Source organism: Spermophilus citellus (genome assembly GCF_964194105.1).
Source record: "Spermophilus citellus genome assembly, chromosome: 6".
Taxonomy (NCBI): domain Eukaryota; kingdom Metazoa; phylum Chordata; class Mammalia; order Rodentia; family Sciuridae; genus Spermophilus; species Spermophilus citellus.
Window position 1 is genome coordinate 73,993,944 of NC_138187.1, and position 22,546 is coordinate 74,016,489.

The following is a 22,546-nucleotide window of genomic DNA, read 5'->3' on the forward strand; positions in this document are numbered from 1 at the left end:
GCTTTGGGGGGATCAATGTCAAAAACATAGAACATTAATTTTCATTGGTACCTATTCTTAGTTTTTTAGCTCAGTAATTTATTTTAATAATAAATGACTCTCTAGGGACTTCAGCAGCTCTGGAAACTACTGACTGTGGCTGGTGTCATCATGGTTTTCCTTCTTTTTTTTTTTTTGAGAGAGAGAAAGAAAGAAAGAGAGAATTTCAGTATTTATTTTTTAGTTATTGGCGGACACAACATCTTTGTTTGTATGTGGTGCTGAGGATCAAACCTGGGCCGCAGGCATGCCAGGCGAGCGCGCTACTGCTTGAGCCACATCCCCAGCCCCATGGTTTTCCTTCTTGTGTCTGTTTTCAGTACAATTTAAGCCCAGCTCTGTGTAGTTGCAAACCATCTTCTAGCTTCCAATGGTCACTGGGTTGTTCCAGAGGCAGGATTAACCCATCCTCCTGATGATCTATCTTCATTTGGCAAAAGAAGGAGTGGACAGAGCAGGATCACAGTGACAGTTATCTGTCAGGAGGAAATATAATGTTAAACAATTGTGGGGACACGCAAGAACTGCCTTCAAAAACACACAATTTAAGAAGAGAAGACTAAATACAACTAAAAACGATTAAGAAAAAAAATGTGGGATTGGGGTGTAGGTCAGTGGTAGAATACATATTTAGAAAGAAGGCCCTGGGTTCAATCCCCAGTCCACCAGCCCTGCAATGTAACAAATATTGTATTTGATTACAAAAATTGCTATGAAAACACGGAAGAAGAAGAAGGAAAAGGAGAAGGAGAAGAAATAATAATTCCTACTAATGAGATTCGGGAGGCTCCAAGCAGGTCATAGTGTTGAACTGAATTGTAAACAGTGGATAAGATATTTAAAGAAAAAGCAAAGCATCCTTAGTTTAAAGAAGTGTGGCACAACCCAGCAGCAGAGGCAGGAGGATCATGAGTTCAAAGCCAGCCTCAGCAAAAGCAAGGTGCTAAGCTACTCAGTGAGACCCTGTCTCTAAATAAAATACAATAGGGCTGGGGATGTGGCTCAGTGGTTGAGTGTCCCTGGGTTCAATCCCTGGTCCATCCCCCATGCCCCACCAATGTAAAAAAAAAAATTTTTTTAAAGAGAGAGTGAGAGAGGAGAGAGAGAGAGAATTTTTAATATTTATTTTTTAGTTCTCGGCGGACACATCTTTGTTGGTATGTGGTGCTGAGGCTCGAACCCGGGCCGCACGCATGCCAGGCAAGCGCGCTACCGCTTGAGCCACATCCCCAGCCCCTGTAAAAATTTTTAAAAAAAGGAAATTTGGAAGAAAGACCCCATACACAAGGAAATAAAAAGGGAATGTTCTAGGAATGTGGAGTAGTGGATAATAGATAATAGAGAGTGAAGAATACACAGAGAAATTCAATAGCTAAGGTAGAACAGAGGGAGTAGAGGGCGGGAAATGCTCAGCAAAGCCAGGAAAAAAAAAACAGAAGCTTGAGGCAAATAGGAGAGAAATTGAAAGAATTCAGAGGTCACAGCAAACTTTTCTATATTAAGCCATACTGAAAGAACATATTTTAATGAGTTAAAAATTAATGGAGCATAATCGTGGTACAATTCAGTAATGTTTATTACCCCTAATTTGACATTCACAGTGAAAATTATACTTTCATTGTATCTTAATTTTTTAATTTACGTAGTAATTTTAACCCTTTTAAGACTTTTAAAAAATTTCAGCTCAAAAATTAAAAGAAAGGTGTGCACAGCCAAAACTCAAGAAGTTATTATTTTACATTCAAAAAAAAAAGAACACTAATATACAAACAGCAATTCCACACATTCTTTGGTGAAAACCATAAAAGTTCAACTTATGATCAGTGGCATGGGCAGGAGTCCAGGATGGCACAGTTCTGTCCAGTGTGATGTCTGAAGCTCCCTGCAGCAGAGCCAAAGGACAGAGGAAACCCATGCGCCATCAGCTGGTCCACGTTAACCGGAACGCGGATGGATACACTGCATACTCAGCATGGAATTTTATGAAGACTTGATTTGAGGAAGCCGCAAAGGGAGCTATGTTAGTGTCCTAAAATTGAAAGAAAAAAAATGAAAAGTAAAAGTTACAATTTTAAAAAATTTGGATTTTTTTTAGAAATGTTAGTATAGTTTACAAAAGTATTATGTCAAGAAGTTTTAAGAATTAACAGTGAACCTGCATTTACTTCTAGAAGTCATCTTGCCCAGAATTAATGTAGATTCTTTGCAAAAGAATATGGCCTAGGGTGAAAAGTTGAGGAGAAATGGGCACCTGGGTTACCCAGGGGTTTCTTGGGGGTAACTAATATGATCATATGAATAAAATAGACTATTTTCATCCTCAACATCTATAGTTAGTTTCCTTTTGGAATTGACTTTCATATTATCTATGAAATGCTTGGGGGGCAAGAGGTAAGATTCGTTTTTATCTGATGTCTTAATTATTCATAGGGCAAATATTTATAAGATACCATTAATATATGGGTATTTTTTTAGCATCAAGGATCTTAAAAAATGAACAAAACAGACAAAAAGCCTTTCTCTCATAAGCTTTACACTATTGGGCTCACGAGATTTACATTACAGCCTTACCTAAGAGTCATCAAAACACAGATTTATTCCCAAGATAGCAAATTATTCAAGTGAGTGAAGGAGAGATATTTTACTTTTCTTCCTAAGAGATATATTAAAGTATGTGCAATATCATTTATTCTTTTGCACAACCACCTCTTACTTCCATTTTAATCTGCTCCTAAATTTTGATAAAGAGCTACATATGCAAATACAGGAAGCAACAGGTTTGACTTCTTTTTCTACATTGACAAACTAATATGGTCAGTTAACAGAAGTTTTATACACTTCTTTGATTTTCCTTGTATTTCCTGTATTATCTAGATAGTCAGATCCTGCCGCTGTGAGTAATACAGGATTTCCCATAAACAATGGCATTCTATCAAAATATAAAACACACAGAAGGCTCATCAGGAGCCACATTGCACTTGACAGCTCTTTAAGTAGCTACTTTTTTTAAAAAAAAGAGGATGTTAAAGGCATATTCTCACAATATTACAGTTTAGCAAGGATCTATTACATCTTATCTTTATGAAATAAACTATAGTTCATTTCTTCAAAGAATTCCTGCAATTTTCAGCAAGAAGTAGATGAAATGGAGCCAGATGTCCAAATTTTCTATAATTCTATATACTTAGAAACAAACATAAGTATTAAACTCGGAAAGGGCATCAAAATCACACTAGGAGCTTTAAAAAAGTTAACACAGATATGTGTGGGAACTGGAAGTAATTTCATGAACGATTCTGATGATTCTGATGCAGTCTGCTTTGGTAACTATTAAGAGTACTGTAGCACAGTGCCCACTAGATGGCACTGGTGCCCCCACAATAGAAATCAGAAAACTGTACAGTACCAAATTTGCTAAGGCTGTGGCTTTGTTCTTTGCATGTGTCTACCTTAAGAGTCTATACTGAGTTACCATCATGATTTTAAAATAACAAGTGGGAATCTAAAAGTGTTTGCTGTACTCACTGCTCCACAATACGGTCCAGAGGATGGAGAAGTGGCATTTGGCCCATTATAGAGTATGAGATAGTTCTGGACGCAGTCTCCTGGATCATCAATGCTGATAAAGTAAAAGCTGACGGTGACAGGTCTTCCAGCAGGAGTAATGAGAGTCCATTCGCAGTGAGTGTTGTTTGGGTACGTGCTGGGATAGCCAGGGCTGGTAAAGGAGCCACTGTCTCCATAAAGAGTCCCACCGCAGCCTGCAAGGAAAGCACAGCAGAAAGTTTGATTCAGCTGATTCAGAACCAGTCAGCTTTTGTGCGTGTGTAAGAAAAGTAGGCCTTTTTATCTTAAGGGGATGAGACTTTGCAAGAACAGTAGAAGGCCAAACCCCCTTCTAGTTCCTTCCTCTGTGGGCTGCATCCTTCCCCCTGCCACCTCCACCTCTCCCATCCCCAACAAACGTTCCTCTCCCTGCATTCCATGACCCAGGTGCACCTTCCTCCAGCACTATTCTCTGAAAAAAGTAAGTTAGGGACAACGTGGAAAAACAAATGATGTGGCAGAATAACTGTAAGACAGAATGAAGTCGTGTGTGTGCTTTTGATGGTGCACTCCTAATGCACTGAGTTGAAGATAATGACATTGAAGTCAAATTCAAGGTCAAATTCTGAAGGGGAGGTACAAGAGAATGAAACTGACCAAATTACAATGTTATATTGTTGGTATGTACAAACATATAACAACAAACCCCACTATTATGTATCATGATAAGGTACTAGTTCAAAATTAACTAATGAATTAATTGGAGGAAAAAATAAATATAAAAAAGGAAAATTATGAGCTGAATGCAGACTATGCTATTGTAGCTTTTGATATGAATCACTTTACAAGAAAAGTGATTTTTGCCAAAATAATAACTGACAGTTTTGAGATTGACATACTTAAAGTCAAACTCCATAGGTACAGGTATTTATTTATTTTTATTTTTTTTCAGGTGTTGATTTATTTTATTTGTAAACCAGAGTTATCACTAGTTAGGCTGGATAGCCAAGGGGGATCCAGAAGAAATGGCCTGGCATAACCGAAAAGCACCTGAGCTGGCATCTGTCCCCCTTTGCCACAGTCTAGCTGTGCATTTGGGGCAACACATTAATTTTAGTGTTTTCTGTCCTCACCTATAAAATTAGTGCTTTGGAGATAGTCTTTAAACCTCCTTAAGTTGCAAAGATTTCATTATCCATGATTGTCTTGATAGAACCCTGTTCTTACCCCTCAGCATATTTAAAATGAGTCTTTACATCTTTTTTTGGTGGGGTGGGGGAGTTACCAGGGATTGAACTCAGGGATTGTTAACCAGTGAGCCACATCCTCAGTCCTATTTTGTATTTTATTTAGAGACAGGGTCTCAACCACACTTTTGCCGAGGCTGGCTTTGAACTTGCTAACCCTCCTGCCTCAGCCTTCTGACCCACTGGGATTGCAGGCATGTACCACTGTGCCTGGCTCTTTCTATCATTTTTATTTTGAAGGTTTTCCGGACATTTCACAAAGTTGTTTCTCTGCTTTTGAGTTATCCTGTATTGACATGACTTAAATTTCCTTCGGTTGTTTAATAACCAGCCAACCAAAAATACAAGAAGATACTTACTACCCTGAAAAAAGCAATTAACTACAGGACAGCCCATAAGCCACAGGTACTATGAAGAGCACAGCTGCTCACATGTGCTCGAGAATGTGAAAGCCATTTGGCTTTTTCATTTGAATTCTCAGAGGACATTGTGATGACCAAACCAAAAGCAAAAATTCTGACAAAACAGAATTTATGTAGGAATTAAAAATCTTCAGACCTTCTATATTCTTTATAGGTAAATATACATTCTTTTACATAGAAATAGTGAATAAATATAGAATTTTAAAATATCTCAACTGTTTCCAATTTCTGTTTTTAACAGGAAATCATGAAATACATAGATAGCTAAAAAGAGAAGGTCACTTTAATTGTGCTTTTCTATTAGACACCTTATGTTAGCTTTATGTACAACTGCTTTGCCTCCCAAAGGGCAGATGTCTTACCAGAGGGTGATGAGGCCCAGATGATTTCATATCCATGACTGGAAATTATATTATTGCTCTTAAATTGTAGATACAGTTCATTGTTTTGAGAGAAGATGGGGTTTGGCTGCAGAGTTCCACAATACTTGCCAAGTAGTGGTGAACTGCGACTACTTCCATTTCTTACCTTTAAAAACATTAATTATTATATTTACATTATTCTTTCTTCTCCCATTTATTATGGCATACATTAAGACATGAAACAATGAGAATGATGACTTAAAAAAAAAGCTTTATGTTTTTTTTGTACTTAACAATGAAGGGAGGCTGGGGGTGGGGCTCAGCACTTGCCCAGCAAGCCCAAGGCCCTGGGTTCAAATGGGTCCAGAGTTGGGAGACCAGCTGGGCAACAAAGCAACACTCCCTCCTCGATAAACAGAACCCTTAAAAAAATAGTAAGAGTTCTCTGAAAAATACATGCAGAAGTCACCTTTACTTGCAAAAAGAAGTGTTTAATTTTCAGATCAAAAACCATTTTCATTTGGATTCAGAAACACTCAGTCACCTACAGCAATTAAAACACCCGGGCACATTTTTATATACTAGTTGATACTGTGATCCTATGGCCTAGGCTTTTCGAGAGACATTTTGAAGAATATAATTAAAGTGAATTAAAAAAAAAAAGATGTGTATGGGAGCAACACTGCCTGCTCTGCTTCCAGTCAATTACTATATTGTACTGTGTATGGTGTGTGTGTGTGTGTGTGTGTCCCATTGAAAACTACTCAGCAGAAAAGAAACTATGAAAAAAAAATGCAACATACAAAGTATAATAAAGTTCAGAGCAAAAGAAATTTCTGTATGGGGAAAGGATACGACTCAATAAATCTATAACATTTCTGACTGTTGTTAAATATATTTTAAAAACAAATTCCAAGGCTGAGTAGCTTTCCTTTTCAGCTCACAGCCTGGAGGAGACATAAAAACAGGAAGTGAGTCATTGGGCATTGGGTGGAGGGATAGATTACCACACTGGAAATGCAACCACATTTTGTCCTCCAGCTGGGTTCCTACTGAGCATTCCCAACCAGTCCCACTCTGAAGAGCATTTGGGGAGTCTTCAGGGAGAGTTATACAGGCAATGTATAGGTGGAACCAGATCCTTACGGATAAAGTCTGAGTTCACTGATCTGATTCAAAATCTAAGAAGTTCCTCCAGTCCATTTACTGGAAAATCTGATTAACTGATGTTTTCCTTAAGTCGTGGTGTTGTTCCTAAAGTGAGTGCTGGTCTTGTTAGGTTGTGTTGATTTGGTTCTATTCCTGCCTATGTAGTAACTAATGGGAAAGAATAATGTTTTCCAGGGCTTGTTGTTGGATGACTTTGCCAAATGTTTAAAAAGGTGTCACAGAGCAGCCATAGAGAAGGCAACTGCCATATTTAAGAATGCTGGAGGGCCTGACCTTCTACCACTAAACTCTAGAGTATGGGTCTCTTTCCCTCTGGGTCCTCTTTTAAAATGCCATTGCTCTGTAAGGAAAAGTGAGACATTAATTCCCATTGAAACTGCTAAAAACTTGTCATAGTGACTTTTCTCTTCATAGAGGAATGAGATGAACTAATATTAGAAGGCATCTCCGGGGCCTTAGAGGACCCTGAAAGGAGGGGTGAGGACACTGAAGATTCTAGAGACCGGTTTCTGCCGGCAGTGACACAATTGGAGTCCTCAGAAAGAGTTTGCAGTTCCCGCTAGGGTTCCTGTGAGTGGAATGCAAAGACTTCCTGTGGGGCTCCAAGAGGCCATGCCCATGGTCTTCCCTCTGAAAACCAGACTTGGCTACATTTTACAGGCTGATGTCCTCTCTTTGTTTATTGGATAATAAATTTCAGATCCATTCTGTGGAACAGAAAGAACCATGCGGGGGCGCAGTTCTCACCCTCCAATGTTGGAAAGCAAACCTTTACTTCCCAGCATCCAGCAGGCAAATGGCAAAGGCTAAATTTTCTTTTTTCTTTTTTTTTTAAGCATCAGCAGAAATTGCAATTTTATTTATTTTACAAGTTTTTTTTTAAAGTATACCATCCATTAAGTACTCAATTAAATCTCTATTATGTTTCTATTTTATAACTGTCTTTATATTGTTTCTATAACATTTAATGTTATGACATCTTTTCTCTCCTTGAGAAGATGCCATCAAATAATTCTTTTTTTTAATTCCTTTTATTTTTTAAATACACGACAGCAGAATGCATCACAATTCTTATTACACAAATAGAACACAATTTTTCATATCTCTGTTTGTTTATAAAATATGCTCACACCAATTCATGTCTTCATACATGTAAAGCTGCTTTTTCCTTTTTTTTGATAGAATGCTAGAATTCAATCTATATTAAGAAAAATCTGGATTACAGAGGTAACTTTCATCCTCTTAAATCAATAACTTATCATTATTTTTTTGTTGTTGGTCGTTCAAAACATTACATAGTTCTTGATATATCATATTTCACAGTTTGATTCAAGTGGGTTATGAACTCCCATTTTTACCCCGTATACAGATTGCTGAATCACATCATTTACACTTCCATTGATCTACACATTGCCATTCTAGTGTCTGTTGTATTCTGCTGCCTTTCCTATCCTCTACTATCCCCCCTCCCCTCCCCTCCCCTCTTCTCTCTCTACCCCCTCTACTGTAAATCATTTCTTCCACTTGTATTATTCTTCCCTTACCCTCCACTTCCTCTTGTATGTAATTTTGTATAACCCTGAGGATCACCTTCCATTTCCATACAAATTCCCTTCTCTCTCCCTTTCCCTCCCACCTCTCATACCTGTTTAATGTTAATCTTCTTCTCATGCTCTTCGTCCCTACTCTGTCCTTAGTTACTCCCCTTATATCAAAGCAGACATTTGGCATTTGTTTTTTAGGGATTGGCTAGCTTCACTTAGCATAATCTGCTCTAATGCCATCCATTTCCCTCCAAATTCTATGATTTTGTCATTTTTTAATGCAGAGTAATACTCCATTGTGTATAAATGCCACATTTTTTTTATCCATTCGTCTATTGAAGGGCATCTAGGTTGGTTCCACAATCTTGCTATCATGAATTGTGCTGCTATGAACATCGATGTAGCAGTGTCCCTGTAGCATGCTCTTATTAGGTCTTTAGGGAATAGACCGAGAAGGGGAATAGCTGGGTCAAATGGTGGTTCCATTCCCAGCTTTCCAAGAAATCTCCATACTGCTTTCCAAATTGGCTGCACCAATTTGCAGTCCCACCAACAATGAACAAGTGTACCCTTTCCCCCACATCCTTGCCAGCACTTGTTGTTGTTTGACTTCGTAATGGCTGCCAATCTTACTGGAGTGAGATGGTATCTTAGGGTGGTTTTGATTTGCATTTCTCTGACTGCTAGCGATGGTGAGCATTTTTTCATGTACTTGTTGATTGATTGTATGCCCTCCTCTGAGAAGTATCTGTTCAGGTCCTTGGCCCATTTGTTGATTGGGTTATTTGTTATATTATTGTCTAATTTTTTGAGTTCTTTGTATATTCTGGATATTAGGGCTCTATCTGAAGTGTGAGGAGTAAAGATTTGTTCCCAGGATGTAGGCTCCCTATTTACCTCTATTATTGTTTCTTTTGCTGAGAAAAAACTTTTTAGTTTGAGTAAGTCCCATTTGTTGATTCTAGTTATTAACTCTTGCGCTATGGGTGTCCTATTGAGGAATTTGGAGACCGACCCCACAGTATGTAGATCATAGCCTACTTTTTCTTCTATCAGACGCTGTGTCTCTGATTTGATATCAAGCTCCTTGATCCATTTTGAGTTAACTTTTATGCATGGTGAGAGAAAGGGATTCAGTTTCATTTTGATGCAAATAGATTTCCAGTTTTCCCAGCACCATTTGTTGAAGATGCTATCCTTCCTCCATTGCATGCTTTTAGCCCCTTTATCAAATATAAGATAGTTGTAGTTTTGTGGATTGGTTTCTGTGTTCTCTATTCTATACCATTGGTCCACCTGCCTGTTTTGGTACCAGTACCATGCTGTTTTTGTTACTATTGCTCTGTAGTATAGTTTGAAGTCTGGTATCGCTATACCGCCTGATTCACACTTCCTGCTTAGCATTGTTTTTGCTATTCTGGGTCTTTTATTATTCCATATGAATTTCATGATTGCTTTATCTATTTCTACAAGAAATGCTGTTGGGATTTTGATTGGCATTGCATTGAATTATAGAGAACTTTTGGTAATATCGCCATTTTGATGATGTTAGTTCTGCCTATCCATGAACAGGGTATATTTTTCCATCTTCTAAGATCTTCTTCCATATCTCTCTTTAGGGTTCTGTAGTTTTCATTGTATAAGTCTTTCACCTCTTTTGTTAGGTTGATTCCCAAGTATTTTTTTTTTTTTTGAGGATATTGTGAATGGAGTAGTTGTCCTCATTTCCATTTCAGAGGATTTGTCGCTGATATACAGGAATGCCTTTGATTTATGCGTGTTGATTTTATATCCTGCCACTTTGCTGAATTCATTTATTAGCTCTAATAGTGTCTTTGTAGACCCTTTTGGGTCTGTTAGGTATAGAATCATGTCATCTGCAAATAGTGATAATTTAAGTTCTTCTTTTCCCATTTTTATGCCTTTAATTTCTTTCGTCTGTCTAATTGCTCTGGCCAGTGTTTCAAGAACTATGTTGAACAGAAGTGGTGAGAGAGGGCATCCCTGTCTTGTTCCAGATTTTAGAGGGAATGCCTTCAATTTTTCTCCATTCAGAATGATGCTAGCCTGTGGCTTAACATAGATTGCTTTTACTATGTTGAGGTATGATCCTGTTATCCCTAATTTTTCTAGAGTTTTGAACATAAAGGGATGCTGTACTTTGTCGAATGCTTTTTCTGCATCTATTGAGATGATCATATGGTTCTTATTTTTAAGTCTATTGATGTGGTGAATAACATTTATTGATTTCCGTATATTGAACCAGCCTTGCATCCCAGGGATGAATCCTACTTGATCATGGTGTACAATTTTTTTGATATGTTTTTGAATCCGATTCGCCAGAATTTTATTGAGGATTTTTGCATCTAGGTTCATTAGAGATATTGGTCTGTAGTTTTCTTTCTTTGAAGTGTCTTTGTCTGGTTTAGGCATCAGGGTGATGTTGGCCTCATAGAATGAATTTGGAAGTTCTCCCTCTTTTTCTGTTTCCTGAAATAGCTTGAAAAGTATTGGTGTTAGTTCCTCTTTAAAGGTTTTGTAAAACTCTGCTGTATACCCATCCGGTCCTGGGCTTTTCTTAGTTGGTAGTCTATTGATGGTTTCTTCTAGTTCCTCAATTGTTATTGGTCTGTTTAGGTTGTCTATATCCTCCTGACTCAATCTGGGCAGATCATATGACTTAAGAAATTTATCGATGCCTTCACTATCTTCTATTTTATTGGAGTATAAGGATTCAAAATAATTTCTGATTATCTTCTGTATTTCTGAAGTGTCTGCTGTGATATTGCCTTTTTCATCCCATATGCTAGTAATTTGAGTTATCTCTCTTCTTCTCTTCATTAGCATGGCTAAGGGTCTGTCTATTTTATTTATTTTTTCAAAGAACCAACTTTTGGTTTTGTCAATTTTTTCAATTGTTTCTTTTGTTTCGATTTCAATAATTTCAGCACTGATTTTAATTATTTCTTGCCTTCTACTTCTTTTGCTGTTGTTTTGCTCTTCTTTTTCTAGGATTTTGAGATGAAGTATGAGATAATTTATTTGTTGGTTTTTTCTTTTTTTAAGGAATGGACTCCAAGCAATGAATTTTCCTCTTAGAACTGCTTTCAATGTGTCCCATAGATTCCGATATGTTGTGTCTGAGTTTTCATTTAACTCTAAGAATTTTTTAATTTCCTCCTTGATGTCTTCTAAAACCCATTGATCATTCAGTAACCTATTGTTCATTCTCCAAGTGATGCATGATTTTTCCTTCCTTCTTTTATCGTTCATTTTCAGTTTCATTCCATTATGATCAGATAAGATGCATGGTATTATCTCTACTCCTTTATATTGTCTAAGAGTTGCCCTGTGACATAATATATAATCTATTTTTGAGAAGGATCCATGTGCTGCTGAGAAAAAAGTGTAACTACTTGATGTTGGATGGTATATTCTATATATGTCAATTAAGTCTAGGTTGTTAATTGTGTTATTGAGTTCTATAGTTTCCTTATTCAACTTTTATTTGGAAGATCTGTCCAGTGGTGAGAGAGGTGTGTTGAAGTCTCCCATGATTATTGTATGGTGGTCTATTAGTCTCTTGAACTTGAGAAGAGTTTGCTTGATGAACATAGCTGCTCCATTGTTTGGGGCATATATATTTATGATTGTTATGTCTTGTTGGTGTATGGTTCCCTTGAGCAGTATGTAGTGTCCCTCTTTATCCCTTTTGATTAACTTTGGCTTGAAATCTATTTTATTTGATATGAGTATGGACACTCCTGCTTGTTTCCACAGTCCATGAGTGATATGATTTTTTCCAACCTTTCACCTTCAGTCTATGTATATCTTTTCCTATCAAATGCGTCTCCTGTAGGCAGCATATTGTTGGGTCTTGTTTTGTGATCTATTCAACTAGCCTGTGTCTCTTAATTGGTGAGTTTAAGCCATTAACATTTAGGGTTATTATTGAAATATGGTTTGTTCTTCCAGCCATATTTGTTTATTAATGTTACTAAACCTGATTTGTTTTCTTCTTTGATTATTTTCCCCCCTTTATTGTCCTACCTCCCACTGTTGGTTTTCATTGTTATTTTCCATTTCCTCTTCCTGTAATGTTTTGCCAAGGATTTTTTGAAGAGATGGTTTTCTAGCTGCAAATTCTTTTAACTTTTGTTTATCGTGGAAGGTTTTAATTTCATCTTCTATCCTGAAGCTTAATTTCACCGGATACACGATTCTTGGCTGGAACCCATTTTCTTTCAGTGTTTGAAATATGTTATTCCAGGATCTTCTAGCTTTCAGAGTCTGTGTTGAAAGATCCGCTGTTATCCTGATTGGTTTACCCCTAAATGTAATCTGCTTCCTTTCTCTTGTAGCTTTTAAAATTCTCTCCTTCTTCTGTATGTTGAGCATCTTCATTATAATGTGTCTAGGTGTGGATCTCTTATGATTTTTGCACATTCGGTGTCCTGTAGGCTTCTAGGATTTGGGATTCTGTCTCATTCTTCAAGTCTGGGAAGTTTTCTCGTATTATTTCATCGAATAGATTGTTTATTCCTTTGGTATGGACCTCCATGCCTTCCTGTATCCCAATGACTCTTAAGTTTGGTCTCTTTATGTTATCCCATATCTCTTGGATGTTCTGCTCATGGTTTCTTAACTGTCTTGCTGAGCTGTCTATGTTCTTTTCAAGTTGAAATACTTTGTCTTCATTGTCTGATGTTCTATCTTCTAAGTGTTCTACTCTGCTGGTAGTATTCTCAATTGAGTTTTTAAGTTGGTTTATTGCTTCCTGCATTTCTAGGATTTCTATTTGTTTGTTTTTTATTACCTCTATCTTCCTGTATAATTGATCCTTTGCTTCTTGGATTTATTTATGTAATTCCTTGTCAAAGTGATCTTTCATTGTTTGATTTTGCTGTCTCATGTCTTCCTTGAGACTCCAGATCATCTGAAGCATGTATATCCTGAATTCTTTATCTGACATTCCATCTGTTGCAGCTATTACCTCTTCTAAAGTTGAGTTGACCTGCATTGCTTGTGGTCCTTTCTTGCCTTGTCTTTTCATACTGCTCGCGTTTCTTTCTGCTTGGTAAAACTGTTGTGTTTTTGAAAATTTCCCCCTATTTATTTATATTGGTCTTGTATAGTTGAAAAATCTCCCTTGCAGAGCGGGTAGTGGCTGTGCTCCTCCTCCAATTGGGGTGATCTGTTTACTACATGGCGGGCTGCTAGGCCTGCTCTGCCAGTCGGTCGCAGGTCTGCCCACCCTGCGGGAGCGGGTGGCGGCTCTGCTCTGGCCCCACACCAATTGTGGTGACGTGACTACCACGCCCATGGGTCGTTGGGCCTGATCCGGATGTGGGCGGCAGCTCTGCTTGGCCCCTATTCCAATTGGTGTGACGTGTCTACCACGCTGGAAGGCCTCTGGGCCTGTTCTGCCAGTGGGTCGCAGGTCTTCCTACCTTGCGGGCTCGGGCAGCAGCTCTGCTCAGCCCCCACTCCAAATGGGGCTACCTGACTGCCACTTCGGGGGGTCGCTGGGCCTTTTCTGGACATGGGCGGCGGCTCTGCTCCACCTCCACTCCGACCAGTGTGACGTGTCTGTCTTGCCGGCCGGCCGCTGGGCCCGTTCCGACTGTGGGCCGCTGGTCTGCCTACCTTGCGACCTCGGGCGGCGGCTCTGCTTGGCCCCCACTCCAAATGGGGTGACTTGACTGCCACGCCGGTGGGTCGCTGGGCCTTTTCCGGGCACAGGCAGTGGCCCCGCTCAGCCCCCACTCCAATCAGTGCGATGTGTCCACCACGCTGGCAGGCCACCAGGCCTGTCCCGCCGGTGGGTCGCAGGTCTGCCTACCTTGCCGGCTCGGGCGGCGGCTCTGCTCGGCCCCTACTCCAAATGGGGTGACTTGACTACCACGCCATCGGGTCGCTGGACCTGATCCAGGCATGGGCGGCTGCTCTCTTCGGCCCCAGCTGCAGTTGGGGTGACGTGATACCACGCCGGCGGGTCGCATGGCCTGTTCTGGGCGCAGGCGGCAGTTCCACTCTGCCCCTCTGGCCCCCACAGCACCCAGCAGGACCCGGACCGAGAAGCAGTTTCCGCGCGATCCCCAGCCCAGGGCCAAAGCAGCTCTGGGAGCCAGAACCTGCCCGCTCCGAGCTCGGTGCACGCTCTGCTGGGAGTGGGCTCCAGGAAGCAGACTCTGCAGGTTCCCCCAGCCCTGGGCCAAAAGAGTTCCGGGAGCCAGAACCCGGCTGCTCAGAGCTCAGTGCACGGTCCGCTAGGAGCAGGCTCCAAGAAGCAGTCTCCGTGGATTCCCCAGCCCTGGACCAAAGCAGCTCCGGGAACCAGAACCCGGCTGCTCAGAGATCAGAGCACGCTCTGCTAGGGGCGAGCTCCAAGAAGCCGTCTCCACGGGTTCTCTAGCCCTGAGCCTGAGCTATCTGTCTGTGAGACGCAGGCAAATAACAGCCTGAAATCACCTGTTCCGTAGCTGAATGAGCTGAGATCAGTGGAAAACAGGGATGATTACGTCAGCTCTCCAAGATGGCGGCCGCTGGCCTCCTCCGTGGACTGACCGGTGTGGAGAACCGAACTGGACTGCTTCCCTCCTCCGTCTCAAACCCAGAACTAAGCACTGAGCGCAGCCATTCCACCGCTGGCAGAAGCCCACAGAATCCGCAGCGCTGCACCTCCTCGCCGCCACCTCTCTGCTTCCCAGCGCGCGCCGCAGACTCCGGCCGCGGGGCAATCCGCCGAACAGTGCGACCCTCCATGCGGAGAAATCGCCCGCGACCGAGCCCCTGACACCGATCCTCACGCAATGAAAATCCCTCCACTAGATTCTGGAGCACCTCAATTTCGCTGGAAATTCCCAACAAGACAGCCTTCAGCTGTTTTAACTCGTCATTCTCCCGCACAGTGTCGTGGCACACGGGGGTGATGCACTCCCTTCGCCGCCATCTTCCCTCTCCAAAGGCTAAATTTTCAGTCCACTCAGATTTGAGGAGAATTAAGAAGAGTTGCACAGTGACTCTGACCTGACAGGACTATTTGAGCCTTTCTTCTTATCCCACTCCTCCCCTGGTTTCCGCTTTATACTTCATATAAATATTTGGATTTCCCTGGTGACTAAGGTGTACCGGTCTGAGTTTAATATCCTGACTGGCACCAACAATAATGTATTTCTCCATTTCTTCCCTGTTACATCTGCCTTCTCCCTATTTCTGGTCACAGCAAATATTCCTCATGAGAAAGGCCTGAGCTGCTTCTGGAAATTCATTGTACTGTGGGTTAAGAATACTGATTAGCAAGACATTTCTATAAGTTCCAGAAGGGAGAGCCTCACCAGGAGTCATGTTGAAGCTGACTGCAGCTGGGACACCAACTTTGTACCAAGCCAGGCATTGCAGACTGGCTGGAAGAATCAGCAACAGCACCAGAGGCCAAGACAGCTGAGAATGGAGGTGGATGAGAGGAAGGGGAGCAGGCTGTTGGTACTAGAAAGCAGAAGCAGCCTTTGGTAGGGAGAAAAGGCCATAGTTACCAAGAAATAGCTGGAAACAGAAGCCAGCAGAAAAGAAAAAGACTGCAAAAGAAGCTGCATACCCTGTTTAACTTGCATATCTTGTATAGGTCAAATCATTTTGGACTGTTTCAAAGATGGAAATGCTAACTACCCTAATCTGATCATTACACATTATATACATATTATATACACATATCAAATTATCACAATCCACCCCACTACATATCACACTACATAAGTACACCCAAAATAATAATTATTATTTTTTAAAAGTCCTGATTTAAAAGAGACAATAGAAAGAGCTGGGCACTGTGGCACATGCTTGTAGTCCCAGCAACTTGGGAGGCTGAGGCAAGAGGATCATAAGTTCAAGACCAGCCTCAGCAACTTGGCAAGGCCCTAAGCAACTTAGCAAGACCCTGTCTCAAAATAAAATACAAAAAAATAAAAAAGTAGGCTGAGATTGTTGCTCAGTGATAAAAGCACCCCTGGGTTCAATTCCCAGAACAAAGGGGGAAAAAAAGCATTAGACAAAGAAATAAAAATAAAACTCCATGTCAGGTAGAAGGGAGGGCAAATAGACATGTTCAAGTCTTTCTGAAGCTTCTTGTGTATGTGCAACAAGGCCGATTTAGACAGCCTCAGCTGAGGTTTAGATTCAAAATTGGCTGAACAGGGATGCCAAGCTCATTTGGAAAATCTCCCTAGAAAAAAATCCCTGAACAATGATGTGATGATATCAATTTGCACATAAGCAATGCAGGTGAGGTAGAGCAGACTAGACTCACAGGAGCCATTCTAGTGGCACTGGACAGTCCCAGAGGGGCAGCCACATGACAAGCACAGCTCTGCTCTCTCTCAATGTGCTTGGATGCAGGATGGAAGAGAAGCACACTGCAAAGACCCCTCCAACCAAATTAGCTCTCTCTGGTGGTGGTAGCAGAGGAAGAAGAAGCACATTTCCTGCACCTATAGAACACTCATTCAAGGAATAGTGCAGACACCCCAAACATACTGTAGTCATCAGGGAAATTAGGAAACTATTTAGTGTTATTATTCATTCCATTTTTATTTTCAGATGGCCCTTCTGAAGCCATTGCTATCCTCCACCGCTAAGATCACTTCACTACCTTTTTGAACCTCCCTCTTGTCCTTCAGTTGGAATTCACATGTAACCTCCTTATTGTAACCGATGTGAATCTGCAATATGTATATAGGGTAAAAATGGAAGTTCATAATCTGCTTGAATCAAATGTATGAAATATGATATGTCAAGAGCTTTGTAATGTTTTGAACCTCTAATAATAAAAAAAAGAGACCTATTCTGTCTCCAGAGTTAGATGCCTTTACTGTGATGGACTTAGTCTTTTCATGGTGTTGTAATTGATTCTTAGCATCTGTTTTGGTTTAGATATGTGGGTCCCCCAGAAGCTCATATGCAAGACAATGTAAGAAAGTTTAGAGGTGAAATGATTGGGTTATGAGAGCCTTGACCTAATCAGTGCATTAATCCACTAATACTGGGTGGTAAATGTAGGCAGTTAAGGTGTGGCTGGAGAAGGAAGGTCACTGGGGCCATGCCTTAGAGTTTGTATTTTGTCCCCGGTGAACAGAGCTCTCTCTTTCTCTGCTTCCTGATTGCCATGTCCTGAGCTGCTTTCCTCCTCCATACCCTTCTACCATGATGTTCTGTGTTACCTTGAGTCCAGAGCTATGGAGTCAGCCATCTGTGGACTTTAAACTTCTGAAACCATGAGCCCCAAATAAACTTTCCCTCCTCTATGTTGTTCTCACCAGGTCTTTTGTCTTAAAACACCACCTGTCTTTCCCTTCAGATCATGACTCTGAAGGGTTCATGTTTTCCTTCTTGTTGTAAGTCCAGTGCCAGGAATAGAAGGTGCTCAGTAAATGTTTATGAACTGAAAGATACATGAATAATTAGTGAAATGAACAAGGGGCATATTAGCAGCACTAGAAAAAAAAAGTGGAAAATTCTAAGAGATCCATCATCTTTTTAAATAATCGTTCAAATGACACCCCAATGCATGTTACCTCCAAGAAATCATGTGCACAGTTGCTTGAGTCCTCGATATCAAAAGAATGAAAAAAGAGGGTAATGGCATGGTTCGGCGGGGCTGTGAGAATTATAGTGCAATCCAGGTTATCATTATAATTATCAGGCCATCCAGGACTCTTCAGATTGCCAAATGTTCTGTTGTATTGTCTGTTGCAGTCTTAGAGAGAAAAAAAAAATCTCAGAAAAAAAAATGCATGCCCCCAAATACTTAGTGTTCTTTCAACTTGACAGAAATATTTTTAAAAGACCATTAAATCTGAACAAATTTTAGGGGAAACTAATCCAGTCTCTTCATTTATCTTTGAGATAATTGAGACCTGAGAGGTGACATGAACCACGCATCCCACAGATGTGTATAGGGGCTCCTTAACACAAACACCCCATTGTGGGTATAAAATATGAAGGCTTTCTTTAAAGGGCATCCTAGTATCCTTTGAGCTTTTATGATCACAGTGAGGTATTGGTGGCTGTCACTTGGACCCTTTTTTAGACTCAAAGGTTCTACCTCCCAGGCAGAGATTTCCATGAGGATTTCCCTTTAAATCCCTTGATAACTGAATTGTTATGCTAGAACAGTAAATCATTGTTCCTTTTAGTAAAAAAATAATACCCATTTTTATTGTTTGTTTGATTCAAAGGCAGCTTTTAATCAGGTTCAAAATAATAAAGTGGTCTCTGAAAATAAGCTTCTCATTAATAGTAACGGGTACTCCTTTTCAAGTTTTTATAAAATCACTTCCTAAGATACAGCAATGCCCTACTTTGTGAACCTACTAAAACTCACTGGACTGTAAACTTTGAATAGGTGAATTGTATGACAGGGGATTTCATGTGGATAAAGCTTTTGTGAAAATATGTGGTGACTCCTGTATGCTGTCAGTGGATAATTAATACAATAACTGGTCTATTTTTCAATTACTCTATTGTACTATCTTTCAATTAGTGTTGTATTCCTCTTATGTTACCAGGAACTAGCTTTAGTAATTTGCTAAATTGGGCCTGGATTCTAGTTAAGAGTCTTACCTCCTGTGGGCTTGGGTTACCTTAAATTCTAGTGGTCATTGTGCCCATGGCCATATTTCCTTAGAAAAGATGGAAGCTCCAGAACTCACCTGCAATCTGATAGGTGAAGCTCACTCTAGAGTTGCTGTTTAGAACTTCAGATTTGAAAACCACCATGGCAGTGCTTGTGGAGGAATAAAACTCGGGCAGAGCTGTAAGATTTCTGCCACAGAAATGGACTCTTCCATCACCCTGAAATGAATGGAAGCCACATTGTGTTAGATTCAGTTCCAGGAGAGAACAGCTGTACCAGAAACTCTACTGCAAAATCATGGCTTACATATTCAACCATGGAACCCAGCTCTAGTCTCTGAAGCACTCTGCAGCCAGACTTACCATTAACTTGGACTTGACAAATACCCACTCTCCTGGAAGGATGGGAGATGGGGGCCAAGTGTCTGCCGCAACCATGAACAGACATTTCCCTGCAGAAATCAAGACTGCTCCCTTCCCAGGTTATGTCACAGCTGAGGCCTGTGTCCTTGTTCTGAGCAGAGCCCGATGTTTGACTCACTGCAGGTCTCCTACTCAAGTCTTTCCCACTATCCTGGGCCCATAAGACTGAGAGCCTTCCCCTGATCCAGTCCTTGCTCCTCACAGCAAACCTAAGCAGACCTTTTGGCAATACTGACTCCCCCAATATAGCCAGTGCCTGTTATGAGGTCACTGTTCCTTTTATAGGACTCGGGCAACCCACATTCCCTTTCAAAAGCATGGGGTAAATGCAGTCAAACACCTATCCATTTTGCACAAAACCAACTTGTACCAAAGTCAGGATGCTGGCAGCCTCCCAATGATAAGCACCTTTCTAATACCTGCAGTTCTTGGGCACCTACTGAAGGTGCATGCTCCACCCCAGCTTGCAGACTCCTGTTACTGATCTGGGCTTCTATGCCTACCCCCATCCCACCGCCTGCTGCTATTGGTCCTTTCCTAGCTTTGCCTGCTGTATTCTCTGTACTTTGGCTGCATTGTTAACCACCCTCTGTCTACATCTCTGGCCTTTCCATTTTGTGGTCTTAAGTGAAACCTGGGTTTCCAGCAGCCTCCTAGGGGAGGTCATTCCTTTTCCATTCTCCACAATTCATTGAGTAAAAGTGGAGGGGATGGGTGGGGGAGCATTTCTTCATGTTCCTCACTGCAGCATCTGTCCTCACCTCAGGTCCTCTTTAGAAAGTCTCTACATGTGGCCAAAGAGACTCTCGGACCCTTTTCATCATTTTTATTTACTTTCCTCCTGGTTACTTCCCTTCATTTATTAAGGATTTGTGGTATCTTATCACAAGTAATTTTTGCACCCCAGTTCCTTTCTGAACTTGTAGAGGTTTGGGTGATTTTATAGACAGTTCATTAAACAAATCTTACTTTGAACTTCTTAACCAGTGATGTTCATCTCCACTCTCTGTAGTTTTCTACCCCAAGGCCAACAGCATACCTTCCGTCTTCTCTTATGCCTCCACCATAGAACCCTTTGACAATCTTCCAATTAGGGTTCTCTTTCTACTCTTGGAGAGCTTGGAGTTCCTATTTCTCCCAGCCCATCACCATTCTTTTTTTTTTAAATCCTTCCTCTCTACCTACTAGGATGAAATTCCCTGTCCTTTCCTTATTCATTCAATTGAAGGACATTATTCAGTTGCGACTAATATTGGGTATTGTGGGGAGCCACATTGAGTAAACATGCCTTCCAGTCCTGATGCACCACGGGGAACTGAAAGATCACTGTAGTCTGGTACCATTTTGCCATGACTTGTGACTCTTTTCCCCCACTCCAATAGCAAGGCCAGTCTTCTGAGTAGGCGCACCCCTGGGATTGAACTACACTCACCTATTCCTTTGTAATCCTACCCCTTTGCCCTTTTGGGGATAGAATGTTCCATGGAAGCTCCCTTTGTGTGTCCCCTTCTCTTGCTCTGCCTTTGGGAATGGCCTTCCTAGCTGTCAGTCAATCTGCTGACAGTAGACATCAGGAAACTATACTCAACTGCCTGAAACCTGACCCCTTGCCTCATTTGAATAGCTTCTCCCCCAAAACAGGGTTCAGCTCGCTCGCTCTCTCTCTCTCTCTTTCCACAGACCCCTAATGTCAGAGGAGCCATCACAGGACCCAAAGAAAAAGGTATCTCTGTCTCTTGTGTAATTATTTCACATAGCCCAGTTCACCTGGAGTGACCCTGAGTGTTTTAGTCATGAGGAATGAGACGGTCTTATTGGAGGCAAGTCCAGCTGCCAACAAATTCCATAATTGCCTTGTGCCCTGTTCATGCTATTTTTGTGCCTAGTTGAGGGGGGTCTTCTCTGTTCCCCATTGACTCAGCTTCATAAAACAATGGGGGAATCCAAAGAGCTTTTATACCCAAAGGATCTTATCTCACTTGGCTATAAGCCCTTCTGGTGAGACTCCCACCGGGGAATAGGAATTTGGTCCAGAAACCATCAGAAATGAAATGAAATGATGATCCCATGTCTTGGCTACCACGGGAGCACAGCACTAATTTCAGTGTCTAAGACTTGCACAAAATCAGAAAATCTGGTTTCTACTCAGCTGCCTGCACATCTTGGACCTCTTCACAGTACAGTCAGATAAACTGACTCCCCACTAAGACAGGGAGGATGACTTTATAGTGAAGATGACTGTGAAAATTCAGAAGGTGACAGATGGGACTTTACTTCTGCCAGCCCAAGGGGATTTGAACAATCCCCTTGGAATGAACAAGTCAGTCACTCTTGAAACTGCAAAGACAGCCCAACATCTTGCTCATGGGAGAGTAAGACTAAGCTTTTTTTTTTTTTCTTCCTTTTTTTAAGCAAATGAGTTAGTTTCTCTCTCTCTCTCTCTCTCTCTCTCTCTCTCTCTCCCTCTCTTTTCTGTCTCATAATACCACAAATACAGTGCTACTGGCATGGCATGAAATGGCTTCTTGGTTTATTTTCCTGTGTACTGGGTGAATTTCTTCTGACCATCCTAAACACAGACACTACTAACTAGAAGAGTTTCTCCAAGTGTGGCTCATGGTGTTCAGGACACCAGAGATGTCCATAAAAAATTTAGATTCATGGGTACTATGTGGAGGAATCCATCTCAGAAGTGGGCCCTGGGCAGTATGCCTTTTGAACAAGATGCCCAGGTAATTCTTAGGCATCTGGATGTTTGAAAGTACCTGACCTACAGAACCAAGTTCAAGTGTTCCTCTTCACCTGAACTTTGGGTCTGGCTGAAAAACACCATGCTAAAAGTAACTTTGAGGATTTATTGAATCATGCCTTCATTGCTTCGAGTGTTTTGCAAATATTAGTGGCAAGGTCACTGGATGCAACTGTAATCCAGTCCATAATCATTACCTCTGGCAAGTCCTGAACCTCTAAGTAGTTCTGTGCACAGTCTTGCGCATGTAGCTGAAGTGCCCACACAGTTATCTTCACCTGCTGGTGGGGAGGGGCTTCAATGACCCAAGTACAGGTGGACAATGGAACTCTCTGGTTTGATACATAGGGTGACGAAGTATTTTGTGGGGTCCAAGTTGCATTGTATGTTCCACCACAAAGCACTGAAGAGGGAG

At 41.1% G+C, this 22,546-nt stretch overlaps 1 protein-coding gene across 1 annotated transcript in view; it reads right to left on the bottom strand.

Moving 5' to 3' along the window:
* Positions 1 to 1,616: 1,616 nt before the first annotated feature.
* Positions 1,617 to 22,546, bottom strand: part of CUBN (cubilin) — a 307,889-nt gene continuing 286,959 nt past the window's right edge. Inside the window, exons 62-67 of the mRNA XM_081299156.1 lie at positions 22,329 to 22,534; positions 19,037 to 19,178; positions 17,900 to 18,081; positions 5,617 to 5,782; positions 3,565 to 3,800; positions 1,617 to 2,068 (exon numbers count right to left, since the gene is read on the bottom strand). Coding sequence (XP_081155282.1) covers positions 1,961 to 2,068; positions 3,565 to 3,800; positions 5,617 to 5,782; positions 17,900 to 18,081; positions 19,037 to 19,178; positions 22,329 to 22,534 — 1,040 coding nt within the window. The 3' untranslated portion in view covers positions 1,617 to 1,960. The remainder of the gene's footprint in view (positions 2,069 to 3,564; positions 3,801 to 5,616; positions 5,783 to 17,899; positions 18,082 to 19,036; positions 19,179 to 22,328; positions 22,535 to 22,546) is intronic.